The sequence below is a fragment of the Branchiostoma lanceolatum genome, chromosome 15, assembly GCF_035083965.1.
Source record: "Branchiostoma lanceolatum isolate klBraLanc5 chromosome 15, klBraLanc5.hap2, whole genome shotgun sequence".
Taxonomy (NCBI): Eukaryota; Metazoa; Chordata; class Leptocardii; order Amphioxiformes; family Branchiostomatidae; genus Branchiostoma; species Branchiostoma lanceolatum.
Window position 1 is genome coordinate 10,446,372 of NC_089736.1, and position 15,077 is coordinate 10,461,448.

At 42.7% G+C, this 15,077-nt stretch overlaps 1 protein-coding gene and 1 long non-coding RNA gene across 2 annotated transcripts; both read left to right on the plus strand.

Annotated features, from left to right (window-relative positions):
• Positions 1-2,972: 2,972 nt before the first annotated feature.
• Positions 2,973-11,673, plus strand: LOC136421111 (macrophage mannose receptor 1-like; the record flags this gene model as incomplete). The annotated part of the gene is made up of 11 exons (XM_066408261.1): positions 2,973-3,095; positions 4,379-4,460; positions 6,088-6,168; positions 6,452-6,513; positions 6,660-6,720; positions 6,953-7,339; positions 7,515-7,928; positions 8,466-8,861; positions 9,348-9,441; positions 10,928-11,160; positions 11,579-11,673. Coding segments are annotated over exons 2-11 (1,884 nt in total), but the record flags the coding sequence as incomplete, so codon positions are not given.
• Positions 11,674-11,697: 24 nt separating this feature from the next.
• Positions 11,698-12,519, plus strand: LOC136420807 (uncharacterized). Its single transcript, XR_010753314.1, has 2 exons — positions 11,698-11,790; positions 12,228-12,519. It is a non-coding gene; the product is annotated as an uncharacterized lncRNA (long non-coding RNA).
• The last annotated feature ends 2,558 nt before the right edge of the window (positions 12,520-15,077 follow it).

Here is a 15,077-nt window from a genome sequence, read left to right on the forward strand (position 1 = left end):
TTCGTGCGGAACACCGTCTACACAATGGACACCCTATCTGTCCTTGGTGCTGAACACCATCCACACGAAGGCAATCCAACCGTTCTCACACAAAAACGAACACACCTGTCCTTGGTGCTGAACACCATCCCCACACAGGCAAACCCGCCCGACCTTGGTGCTGAACATCATCCACAAACAGACAAACACGCCTGTCTCTGGTGCTTAAAACCATTCACACATAGGCAAACGCACCTGTTTTTGGTGCTGAACACCATCCACACCTCCAATCTAATGAAAGTATTCTAAAATCTAAGGGAAGTGTTCTGTTTGATATTTCCCTTCCCCTGTAAAAATTCTTCGAATATCAATCTCGGTGCCTTCTTGATGATTAGACTGCTCAGTAGGGACTAAGATTTTTGTCTTAGTACTAGCAGTAGGCAATTGATATACCAAACATGCCATTACATTCGAAAGGCTTACTATCTATTCATTGACATTTTCTGTCAAAACAGACAGGTGGCGCTGGGACTCTGCGTAACAATCTGAACGTTTGTTGACTACTCTTTCCTCAGGGCAGTCTTTTATGAACACCTACAACGTATTTACACGGTAGACCAGCTGCTAGTACTAATCCACATGATGGAAAGTCAAAGAGTCTACCCACATATAGCTAGTAGGGTGTGACGACGACCGCAGTCTCCAAGACAGTTTTCCATTTCTTTTGACAGGTGGAAACGTAGAGTCGTAACATTTTATTTGAATCTGGAGGCGCCTCTTCTTGTAAACAAAGAAATATTATCGTGCGAAGACGCCATTATTGTTGAATGTTATGAACGACATGCCCACGACGCGAGGTTTTTCTCTTTGGGACCACAGCACGTAAAAACTGGGAGTGCTGTGATGATTATCCTAAGGAAAGACACAAGTCATTGGGACATTCATCGATCATTTCTAAAAGACATTCGCTCCCGTCTAGAGTTACTAAAATCCACCTCCGATTTGTATTCATCTGTTAATATTATTGATACAAGCCGTAGTGAAGAACGAAACAGATTTAATTGTATATTGATTATTTTTTTCATGTTGATCTGCAATTCACAAATTGAGTCCGATAACAAATTATTCCTGGGCCTCTGGAAAGAGTGCCCAATGCCGGCAGAGTATGTATATGTTCAGGATAAAGAAAGGTCATTCATTCATTCATCGTTTTTCCATTCTATACGCGCTGCCAAATTCTGACTATGAACACGACATCTGTATTTCTCGGTTGAGAAAACAATATGAAATGTTTGTCGAATCACTTCGGAAACCCTTTTGATCTCGGATGAGCAAGAATTTAACATTTTTGAACCTGATACTCACCCATCATGCAGTCTGCTTGTTGTCTGAGACTGACAGGTGCCTTGGGGAACAATTAAGTTAAAGTTAGAATCCTTCCACACCATTATTGATGTATAGGGCGGTGCCCATCTCCGTTTCATAGCCCTGGGCCACACTTGTGGTGCAATCACTGTAGCAGGGGCTAGTCCACTGGCAGTGAAGTGTGTTTAACTTCCATACTGTTTCAGAAGAATGTACCATTTTTATAAAGTCTTTGGTATGACTCAATGCGCCTCTTGTCCAGAGGTGCCATACCTAGGGCTTGAACCCCAGTCCTTCTGGTTCAAGTAATTTGAACCAGATGTGGTGAGAGGCAGAAGGCGCAGACCACTACACCACAGGGACACCCCCTTGGGGAACAATAAGGCGTACTTAATAATGCACCGCGGCTCGACCATGACGTCACGTTCCCTACCTATCACACTTCCATGTCAAGACAGTGTTGAAGACGAGTATCATTTCCTAATGACATGCCCCGCATATACTGTAGATAGACGAAAGTTAATGGAAATGATCTCATGTACAACCAGCAAGCCCTTACCAAAGGCAAACACAGAAATTTTTAATCTACTTATGTCATGCCCCGATACCATATCTAAGCACTTAGGTCAATACATATGTAGCGCTTTACAAAAGAGAGAATATAATGTAACAAACAGAAACGTTTAACATATCAGTGCACCATTTATGTACATAGCCTTGTAGTAATAGCTCTCAAAATAGAATAGGATAGACTAGTTTAGTATTCATTGTATTGTTTTTTCTTGTTATCATTGCCATACATTGTGCCATGTACAATTGTCGAGCAATAAAGTTCATTCATTCATTCCATCCAGGGGTGGCAATTTACTATATAATTGTTTTTTTTTTGCCCGTGTGTCTATGACGTAGAGAACGTGTCGTTTCTTTAGATGCTGTAACAAGAACCCCCAAGGTCCGGGACCGGACTATACTTGTTACAAGTATGATCTTGTTTAGAAGGTGTAATATATAGAATAGCGTCCTGTTTGAAACAACTTTACTTTTCAAGCGAGTGTAATAAATGCAAACATCTGTCGTTGTAGGAGGAGAAAACAGTTTGAAATGTTTGAAAAACATAAAATGTACTTGAATGAACATATATCTAATCTATTGATCCGGACGTGGCAGTGCCTGTCAACTGTGAATAATGCGGTACCGACTAAAGGTGCCTATTGTCTGAGATAGACCGATGGCATGGTGGTCTTAAGTATGAAGAGCTTGGAACTAGACTCCCAAAACAAAGAGGGCACTGCACGGCAGTGATCAGGTTTGCACATAAATTAGCCACAAAGTGACGAAACACGGACATCTGTCACTATCGGTGGCTAAAACGTGGATCACTTTGATCTTTATGTTAGTGAGCAGGAATTTGATCTTTTCAAACTGAACCCCTCCATTATCAAGTTGCACTGACTGTCTATTGCCTGAGATTAACAGATAGCTTGGGGGTCTGTTTTACGACCGTGAGAAGTTCTACTACCTGTCCTACATCACGTAGGCTATTGTCGCGATCGTCAAGATACACGTGATCTTCGACCAATGGGAGTTTGCTTCGTCTTTGCCACTCCTTTTTCGAAGGGGCGTTTTTTTGGTGAGCAAAACTTTACCAGTAGCTAGTGACCGAACTAACTTGTCTTTCATTGGGCGGAAGTGGCTCTGTACTGACACAGGACCGTGCACTGGCTAAGACTGTCGTTCATTGTCACAGACAGGTAGGAACGTTTCCAAGCTAAAACTTATAGACCTTTCAAAAAGTTGACTTCTGTTGTTGTGAATATGGTTTACTTTTCCGTTAAAAAGATACATGTATGTAGTTTTGTGCATGGTAATCGAGTGAAGCGTAGGCTATTGATTTTTTTGCGCAAGGTAGAGTCAAGGTAGCCCGACCAGGGCTAGCAGAAGCCGCCCCTAGCCATACGCCAGCACGCGTACGACGAGCGCTGAAAGCACGCCAAACTTCGGGCGGGGTACAGATTGCCGCCCGAATGTGGATTAAATATTTGTCGCTATCTGGTGGGCTACGGGCTCTGCGACTTCAAAATTCGCCGGGAGAAAATCGCTGAATTGGTTTCGGGACCGATCTATCAAAATCACGGTTAAGGCCGCAGTGTTATCGATAAGACGACCGTATTTCTACCGAAAATGGCTTATTCGAGCTCGAAGACAAGTCGGGCAGATATAAGTTGGGCAGGATACATCTAGGGGGGTCCCTGTTATGTAATAGGAAGCCTGTCCCATACAGAGCCGCGCAAATTAAGCGACATCCGTCCGATTTTTGAATGTCAGATTGCCGCCCAAACGTGGCGTGAATGTTGGTCGCTATCCGGACACCATGTTTACAAGCCCGGCGACCTCAGAAACCGCCAAATTGTTGGCAATTTTCGGTGACTGCGAATATTCGTCTATTTCTAATGTAAAGATATAAGTTCAATACCAAACTTACAACTATGTATATATACAAAGTTATGTATATATAATGTATATGCTGACCGATAGGAAGTAATGTGCTAAGGTAGGGTAAGGTAATGCTGACCGATACAAGCTACAAAATGTGAACTGTCCGACAATACGCGATGTTTGTCTAGACTCTAGTCACTACCTAAACCTTTTGATCTTTAATCTACCGAGCAGTAATTTGACTTATTTGAACCTGAAGCCCACCCATCATAACGTGTATTGACTAAGAGTGACAGGTGCCCTGGGTGACGATTAGGCGTACGTGAGAACCGAGCAGAGATCTACCGAAGCGGACAAATCGGCATTCCTATGGCCCGACCGACTAAGTCCTCTGATATGTTCTCCCCTGTTTGGACCAATTTCTACTTTTTTAGTCAGCCTATGATGTTGGGAACTTGAATACTAGCAAAAAGTTTATTTCTCTTACCTAGTGATATATATCTCCTTGTATACATCAAGTGTAGAAAGATTCCTAGCTTGTTAGATAGGACATTTTCAGAAACGTAAACCCAATGATCGGATTCTGCCATGTCCCCAGGTGAACCTTCGGTCTCCCGTGATGACCCTCCACGCGTGGTACCGAGGGATGCTCCTCCTACTGGCTGTGGTGGGAACTGCAGGTGATCATCATGCACAGACACACACACTCATTCATTCACTCACTCATCCATTCATTCATACACTCACTCACTCACTCACCCACTCACCCACCCACTCACTCACTCACTCACTCACTCACTCACTCACTCACTCACTCACTCACTCACTCACTCACTCACTCACTCACTAACTCACTCACTCACTCACTCACTCACCCACCCACTCATTAGCCCCATACTGTAGAGGACATAGTGTGTTACCCAATCTGATATACGATCTTAAACTAAGACTTTAATTACTACATTGAGTTTATCTTTCCGCTTGTACCCTTGGACAGACTAATCCTTTGTTAGTACAAGCACACAACATGTAATGTCGCTAACTAGTCACATTCTGAAAGCAAGACATTGTGATACTGGCCCAAACTTCGACTCCAGTCCTTCTTTAATAGCTCAGATCAATTCTGAGATAATCCCGAATCAGGAAAAGTACGAAAAAGGAGTTTTTTTCGAACATTTGTTACCACATGTCAATATGGAATCACTGACTGTGAAATCTTCGTGTCTAAAGAAGTGTCGCCTGAGGCGTCCAGTACTGCCAACTTCAGGGAACCACAGAGGGCCATTGTTCTTGATAGACCTTGGTAGATTCCTGGCCCAGTAACACCTGGTCATGGGGTATTTATTAGGTGCACTTATGAGAGGTGTCGTCAACTAGGATCTAGATGTTTCTTGTTCTATTTAGACAGTATCATAATCCCTTTTCCTTTGTCTCTTTCAGTCAAAAGATTATTGCATGGTTATTGTAATCTTCAAGTAGATGTAGGGTGCGGCTCAGTGTTTTACAGTGTTTTGTGTGCCTTTCTAGCTGTTCTCGTTCTTAGCTCTTTCTTCGCCTTCTCTACTAGAAAGACTTCAGCAAACGATGTTTGATGGTTCCCTGTGAGATTGCCCCGTCCAGGTGCGCTTGGGCAGATTTCTGAGGGGAATGCGAATAGCACAGCAAACCCCCACCACTAGAAACACACACAAAACACTAAGCCGGACCCCTACATCTGCTTGGAAATTAGCGATACAGAACAAAAGGCCAACCAGGTAACAAGCGTGCCCTAGTGTAGTGTAGCATGGCTACGTTAGAATCGTGAGTGCGGGCAAAAATGGCTTTTTAAGAAAAGCTAAGGTTAAAGAACATGCCCAACTCGAAGAAAGAAGAAGGGTGTCCAGACTACGCATGAAGTACAAAATTACTAATACACTGGATAATTGCACCAAATACGCTGCCAAATGGGATGTGCAGTTAAGCGGATTCTACTGTATATTGGTGGACGTACCAACTACTAAGTATCTAATACCAGCTCAGAAAAGAATAACAAGAAACAGTTATGCCTACAAGTACCGGACTTATCAATCCAGAATTGAGGTGTCGTAGATCGGTTCCGTAGAGACTAGAGTGGAAATCATTGCCACCAAGTATTGTAGGGGCATTTTCATTACATAGTTTTAAACAACGAAGCTAGATGTGCAAAGGTTAGGTGTGACAGGCCGTTCAGTATAATAGGACCAGACGCTACCTCACCGCGGTATGATATTCCGGCTATATAGATACAGACAACACCATGACAATGAACTTCATCGTCTATCATTTCAGTCCTCAAGTCGTCTGCTGCTCCTGACAAAAGGGACCTGTCCATCGCGCAGAAGGTCGATTCTTTCGTTGAACGGCTGGAAGGTAGAGTTTCTACAATATTTCAGAAATTTGATTTGTACTATCTGATTGTTCGAGTTCTGTTCATTTTTGCAAGGACATTATTATAGAGATGTACTTGATCTTTGGAAGAAGGTTAACATCCTAAATCTTTGTAAACAGGTTTTATATATATACAACATGTGGCGTGACTGAAAATAGGTTGATACGATGGACGAGTGAGAATTTCTACGATTTCATCAGGAGACATATTGATGATGATCCTAAAAACTTTAAGAAGAAAAGTTATTTCAAATTTATCTTACAGAATTGATTGCTGGTCAAGTTGATGATGGAGATAAAGAGGAGACCATGGATGCAATGGAAAAGGTATTTCATCACACACACACACACACACACACACACGCGCGCACGCACAAACACACACACACACACACACAGACACTCGTGTTTCTTCAGTATATGACTAATTTATTACACTATGTACAATGTGTCATGTTGACTTTGTCCACCAGAACGGCGAGCTGACCGAAGAATTCGGTGGCGATTCCTGGCTTCCCCATACACGACAAGTTGGTGAGTCCTTACATCCACCAAAATTCAGATTGTTATCGTCATTAATTTGCATGCGACGTCCTTTTCAAAATGGAGAAAATATGTCATAGAATCTTTACTTTCCCCTCAGGTTTCTTTATTTTTTATTATTTTTTATTATTTTTTTTAAATTTGTTTAATTCTTTAATTTCTCTAATTTTCTAAAATCTTTTTTATTTTTATTATTTTTATTACTATTTTTCCAACCCCTCAGGTTGCTCCAGTGGCTACCAGATGCATAACGGCATCTGCTACAAGGCCTTCAACACCCCAAAGAGCTTCCGTGACGCGTCTTCAACGTGTGCAGCTGACGGAGGGACCCTCGCCATGCCAAAGGACGCCGGTACTAACGCCTTCCTGCTCAACCTGAAAAACGCCGTGCATCGGCCCGGCTGGTTCTGGTTCGGCTTGGTGGATCAGCACCATGAGGGGGGTTGGGAGTGGATAGACGGCACCCCCCTCGGGAGCTACCGGTCCTGGGGTCCGGGAGAACCGAACAACTCTGGCGATGAGGACTGCGCCGAGTTCTTCCCTACGGCTTGGAACGATGCACCGTGCTCTAAGACTGACAGGAGATTCATCTGTCAGAAAATACCCGCAGGTGTGTTGTATGTATGTTTGTCCTAGTCAACTCTTCCATCAAAACTTCTAATTCACTTATTCTATATATGTTACAATAAACGGCCTTTGCTAACAAATGGTATAACTGGGATTCTGGGAACAAGTACTGACAGTTCAAATTGTATAACTTGATATTCCGATTCGTTGTGAAATAGGTTGCCCAGACGGGTACGTTTACCATCAACCTAGTCATCAGTGCTACAAGGCCTTCAACGACAAGAAAACCTACGACGCCGCAGCCGCGACCTGTGTTTCAGACGGGGGAAGCCTCGCCATGCCCCGCTCCATCGCCACCAGCCATTTCCTCATCTACCTGAAGAATGCAGTCGACAACAACGCGTGGTTCCGTTTTGGGCTGACTGATCACCACCGTGAGGGAGGTTGGGTGTGGGACGATAACGTTGCTCTGGGCCACTTCAGGGCATGGGGTCCAGGAGAACCCAACAACTCTGGTAACGAGGACTGTGCCGAGTACTTCCCCGGGAGTCACGCGACCCATAAGAACACGTGGAACGATGGACCATGTACCCGTGCGGACAGGAAGTTCATCTGCCAAGTCTCGCCATCAGGTCAGGTTCAAAATGTTGACGTTTCCGTTTTGGAAATTCTTGAAGATCGTTGCGTACCGTTAAAGGCAACCAAAGCAATATTAGGGCCCCAAAAATGGAAACAAAAAAATGCTGAAATCTTTATGGTAGTGACATTTACTAACACTGTTTAGCACATTTGCGTAACAACTTAACACTTTGAGCATTTTAAAACTGCGCAAAAACGAGCCGTAACATGATCCCCTTAGTTTCGCCAAGGAGGTTAAATATACTTAACCTCCTTGGTTTCGCGAGCCTACAAAAACTCTGGCGACGATTTTCAGTGAGTTCTCACTTTACAATGACGTCGTATTTTTGCATGATGGACGTCGCTATACATTGTGATAGCGTTGTTTGAACTAATCATATATAGAAATGACTAAATGAATTGACTTTCAAAATCCGATTTTGGGGCCCTAATATTGCTTGGATTTCCTTTAACCACTGGCTTCAGTGTATTTTCAAATACGTGTAGTAGCTTTCTCGCATTGAGAAGGGTAATTTTCTGGTTCGTTTCAGGCTGTCCCTCGGGCTACCAACAGCATGGCCGCAACTGCTACAAGGCGTACAGCGAGAAGAAGTCGTACGACGATGCTGCCGCAGCATGCCGGGCTGGCGGCGGTAGTCTGGCCATGCCACGCGACCAGGCCACCCACCAGTTCCTGATCACCCTGAAGAACCAGGTGGACAGAGCTGCATGGTTCTGGCTGGGCTTTGACGATCGGAGTCAGGAGGGAGGCTGGCGGTACAGCGACGGGACCCGCCTCGGAAGCTTCCAACCCTGGGCCCCGGGGGAACCGAACCAGTACGGAGGGAACGAGGACTGTGGTATGATCTTTCAGGACCCAAAGAACCAATGGAATGACCAAGGGTGCTCTTCCCAACTGAAGTTCATCTGCCAGACATCTCTCCAAGGTAAGCTTTTCTCAGATAAATATGCAAATATTACGTCAGATGAGTATAAGTAGAACTTTGTAATTCATGTAGTCATGAGTTAGCGTATGCTACGGTCACATTTGCACCGGTGCCCGCAGGAGGTGTAGTCCCGCCCAAAGTTTAAAAAAAAAAAGCCCGCAAACTACTCGGCAGGGCCCCTTTTACCAATTGTGATCGAAGCATTATGCTAGGGTCACATTTAAAAGCCGGGGTTCGACCGGGCTGTTTAGAAAAACAAAGAATATGAAGAATTACAAAGAATATACATAATCTATGGTAAAGAGCAATTTGTGTTCGTTTTCTGTGGTTTGTTGTCTTTTATATCATACTTTTGTTCCCGCAGGCTACCCGGAAATGTGACCCTAGCAATATTAGATCTCGCTATGTTTTTTTTCTTTCTTAATCCACATGCAATTAGCCTTCGGGTATGAATGTGCGATAAGAATTATCAATTATATTTCCTAGTTATCGAGTCTTGTGGTGGAAATCTTCCTGGTTCTTCTGGTGTCTTCATCTCCCCCGGTTACCCCCAAACTTACAGCGACAACCAGAAATGCAGGTCAGATGACATGTAATGCATGTATCGTACTACAGCTTTTCTCCTGCTGTAGTTTTGTATTGTTTTATTCTCTTGCTAATTATGCCGTTTATTTGGGGATTGTCAGAAATACCAGAAGTACCCATCATCTCATACCAGGTATGCCGTCTGTTTATGTTAGTATCGGCCCTTGGGTTCTGGCCTACTTTCCGTTCGTCTCGCTGCCTTAGCGCTGGCCAGCTCTCTGTCAATCACATATTCACCTCCTGTTGTTGTTGGAGAACTTACCAGCCAATCACGTCATCTCCTGGCTGCAGGCGGCGACGTGATTGGTCAGCAACTTTCCCTCCAACAACAGGAGATGAGGAGGTCTGATTGGCTGATTCCTGGTCAGTGCAAATGCAGTAGGAAGTAAAAACGCATGTCGGTATGCCAGGGTCGTTGTTCGGCGTAAATGACGGCAGGTCTGGATATAACCATCCTCGTTCACCAGGACCCTTCCGCTTCACGTTACATCGCTCGCAGAAAGGGCCCTGGTAACACGGGATGGCATCCATGGTTATTGCAGGTCGATGAGACTTGCTGATGAATAATTAATGAGCTAACCCTTATTTGGGACAAACGGCAGTTGTAGCTCATGAATAGTTAATGAGCTAACCCTTATTTGGGACAAACGGCAGTTGTAGCTCATGAATAATTAATGAGCCAGCAGTAACACGTAACCTGATTGGTTGATAGCTTCCCAGCGTTCTTTGCGCGCTTGCTTCCGATGAGAGGAAGCAAACGGGTTTTAACCCCTCTGATTGGCTGAAGCTGTTTTGGTGGCGATATCGTAATAACCATAGATGCCATCCCGTGTTACCAGGGCCCTTTCTGCGAGCGATGTAACGTGAAGCGGAAGGGTCCTGGTGAACGAGGATGGATATAACAGGATGGATAGTTATGGTCTTTCTGACCGTGTAGAGCTAGACATATCATTTTCTTTGAATAAAAATCATAATGTATTTTACAGTAATTATACATGTAGTTCAGTTAGATTGGTCTTTTTGTTGCCGCAGCAATGTCAGGATGTAACCTCCCGTGGTCGACATCTCAGTGAAGAAAAATCATTACCATCCATCTAGCCCTTCTTGAGTTATTCCCTTTCAAAGTCAGATGCAAAACCTGCTCCTGCAGTTCCAAAAAAGCCGCTAAGGGGCTCAAACCCGTACCACTTACTCTCTGTCCAAAGATCTATCTACCACTCAAAAATCAGTTCCATAGCATGTCCAGAACACGAGATATCAAAACAGGAAGTTCCGCTGCAGTACCGTAAGAAGCCGCTAGGGGGCCCAAAATCTAATCGTTTTCAGGTCTCATCAAAACCTACCAACATACCAAATATCAAAACAATCCATCCAGGCATTCTTTAGTTATCCTGGTCCACTACAAACAAACAGACAAACGCTACCCTCTGCATAACCTTCTCGGCGAAGGTAATGAATGTGATTTCCATTTCAACCGCTAGGTGGTTCATCAATGTCCCACCAGGATATGTCGCGCGCCTGAACTTCCTGGACTTCGACCTTGAGAGCCGATATGACCACGTCACCGTTCTGGATGGATGCAACAACAGGCAGCTGGGCAAGTTCACTGGCAAAGCCCGACCTCCTGCGGTCAGCAGCACGGGCAGGACCTTGGAGGTCGTCTTCGCCACGGACGGCTCTGTGCAAGAGCGCGGCTTCAAGTGTCGTTATTACCGTAAGCAGGGAGAGAATACTCCTCGCCGGTGGCAATCATACTGTTGTTAATAATTTGTTAAATGGAAATCTAAAACAACAGAATGATATACATTGACACACCATTGAAGCGTAAATTATCTAACCATGGGTTTAGATACAACCGACTGGGCTAAAATAAAGTTATGGTATTATTCGTTAAACCATGGCTTAGGAATTACGGGTTCAAGTTGTGGCTCACTTGAAGAGTAACTGATCTGTACCATGGAAAGAAAAAGCCAACAAGGCCATCAGAGATGGCAGACTTCGCCCCTTTACCCATATTGCTAAAAACAATAGTTCACTCGCTTGGGGTGATCTAGATATTCAAGCGTCCACGACAAACCACTGTGATAGCACTTATTGTTTGAACTAATATTCTATTGATTACAATGTTCTAGCCGTGAGGGCTCCTGGAAAGAGGGAGATGTCTGACCCAGAGGAGCGGGAGCTCGAGGAGGATGACCAACAGGAGTGGGAGCTAGAGGAGGCTGATCCAGAGGAGCAGGAACTACATGTTGGGGAGACTAACGAAGTCCCAAAGGAGGAGCTGTTAGAGGAGGCTCTGGAGATGCTGGAGAATGAAGTCCGTAACAAAGAAGAGAACTTGGAGGTACGATACATTAAAGCTCTCATCCTTATACAAATGGTTACATTCTAGAAAAAAGAAAGCAGTGATCAAAGAGTTATAACAGCTAGTTTAGTGTTACAACGTATGGTACCGACATCTACATGCACAGACATAGTCACAGACAAGTACAGTCACATAGACACACAGTCGCACAGACACACACACTGCAGTCACACAGACACATACAGTCACACAAACACAAAGTCACACACTGACACATACATTCATGGTCACACAGACACACACACACACAGTAACACAGACATACGAAGTCACAGAGAGCACACACACACAGAGCACACACAGACAGACAGACACACACACAAAGTCATCATTATAAGATCTTTCCGGAATGACAGATTGGACAAAGTTGAAGAAGATTTTGACAAATTCTCACTGTCTGTTTTCCTCCCTTGCAGTACGGCCTGGAAGAGTAACACCGACATGGCCTAAGAGTCTGCCGTTCCAGCCTAACAAGCAGTGAACATGCAGCACCAACAGTGACTATGTCATCTCCAAGCAGATATTGGGAGGAAGTACCAACAGTGATTATGTCATCTCCAAGCAGATATTGGGAGGAAGCACCAACAGTGATTATGTCATCTCCAAGCAGATATTGGGAGGAAGGTCCTAACTTTACCTGACTGCTCCGGGGCAGCTGGAAAATGTTACAAGTTTCTCCCCAATATCTGCTTGAGTACTGATAATTCTCAGCTTTTAACAAGAATAACATTAAGGTGAATAGATACTGGACATTTAGGGACAGATTCAGATCAGATAGTTGCAACCAGATATTCTAACACTGTTTAGTTTATGTAGTGTTACAGCTCTGATATAGAAAAATACATTTTACCTAGAGCTTCTTCTGAAAGATTATATACATGTACTCAGTTTTCAGAGCTGACTTCAACAAATATATAAAACATAGTCCTGTGCTTTCATAGTAGCCAAATATTGCTTAGTAGAATTTCAGTGCTTACATTGTAAAATATAACTCATATACATGTACATGTAGCTTGTTGTAGAAGTTGGCCACTCATTTGGTTTTTCAACATGATAGAGCTAAATGCTGTGGAAGATTAATACATTTGATAAGCATTTCAGTGCTTAGTATGTAGGAAAATATTATTCCTAGAGCTTGTTGCAGAAGCTGGACACTTGTTTGTAATTTTTTAGTGCTTTAAGTTTAACAATAATGTAACACAATAGCGCGCTAGTTATTGAAGCTAAATACTTCTACGCATTTCAGTACTTATGGAGAAAATATCATTCCTAGAAGCTGGATGCTTGTTTGTAGTTTTTCAGCGCTTGTGTAGAAAAATATTACACATAGAGCGTATTGTTAAATTTACACGTTGTCATATGATTAACATGTGATAGAATAAACTAGTTTGCATGTCATCTAAGATACATTTTATTGTAACCGAGATATTAGAGGCAGTTTAAGTAGAATCTGTATACCTTGCTTACAAGTAAGCATTGTAAACCTATACTCCGGCAACATATCTGCATCAGGGCATTAGGAAAGGGAAAAGGTATATTGCTAACTATAGTGATATTCATTATCCTTTCATAACAGTGAATGCTTGAAAGACCCATACGGCTATGTTGAGAAAATCATGAAAAACATTAAAGGCGAAGAAGATGATAACATTGAACTGATAAGTTTTAAATCTTGATTTCCAATGAAAATGGCACCTTTGTACCAGGAAAATGTAAACCTTACAAAATGCCTGTCAGCATAATTAGTCACGTTCTAATATCATTTTGACGATTCTGTTATGGAAGAATCCAACCTTTCCATCCAGAATAAGAGAATATGACAGTTGTAACACACCAATTCCTGAGATCACAACTGTTATTGACTTGGCTTACTCATAGTTCGCCGGGAAAAGCTATCATTATTTACGCATTTATCTGTATTCTCTGTGGCACATACATGTACAATCACAAGATAGTTGCATGAACCAATAGCAAGTATTAAGTATATGTTGATCAACAACAAGGCATTATTAAGTAAAAACTTCCTTTGAATGCAGATATATGACATAACATGTTAGCTTAATATGAATGGAAGATGATTACCCTCATCCTTATGTAACATCCATGATTACTAATAAAGCCTCAGCTTTTATAATGAAATTGTCCTTTGTTTCCTTGCAGACAGATAGGTTACTTTTGTAACCTATATATTAGGAATTGTTCAGATTTAAGCTGCATGCCTAGCTTACTAATATGTCTCTGATGATGACTTACAAATACAATGTACCAAGCTTAAGACAAATGTGATGTTATGGAAACATCCAAAGAGTAAAAGCCACTTATAATCTCAAAAATTAGGCCTCCACGCATGGATCTTATAATTTCTATGTAATCAAACTGCCCCCCTCCCAAATATTGGAATTCACTTTTAAATTATCTTCACGGTAGCAAAATTTCATGGTGTAAGGAAAATGGACATTTTCACTGAACTTTAACTTCGCGGTGGCAGCAAGTGATTTACAGAGCAGATGTGTGAAGGAATCATAAATAATAACAATTTTTTCACGGTGATGATAAGTTCACGGTACAGAGGTGACCATGAAAACAGTGAACATAAAGTTACAGTGAAAGAAACAAGAATTACAGTATTGAACTCAGTTTAGTGCAATACAGGCTGTTTCACCACGTACATTTGACTTGCTTAAAGATTGAAATAGTCCAAAAATAGCTCACCAAGAGGGCAAACATCAAATTGCGAAGGGCCTAATTAATAAACAAGGGTATCTGATAGGAAAATACAGACTAGAAGCTGTTCTGAAGATGCTTACTAGTACCTTTACTTAAAACTGGAAAAAAACACCCATTATCCCCCCCAAAACTTATTTGTTCTAGCCTACAGGTAAGCAAAGTAAACAAGGTGATGCCCTACTCATTCCCAAGAGGTCATGTACATTTATAACCCAGGCACACAAGCTTTTCAGCTATGTATTCCTCCGCCCAGTGATCGCATCAACCTGCTTACTCAGCTGTCTCCTTCCACATCTCAAAATCATTAAAACCCAGAATTTTTGAGAAAAAAAACACAAGGTCACACCCTACTTGCCATAAATGCCCCACTCCTGCCATATTTTCCTCAGGAAAAAAGTATTTTAGAAAAACAACCAGGGATTATAATGTTCATTGTTCACCTAGGTAGCCCTAAGCTGAGCTGTGAAACTGAGTCTTTCAAATAACATCAACCAACCTTTCACACCTGACCTTTGCACATCCAAGCATTGCACAAACTT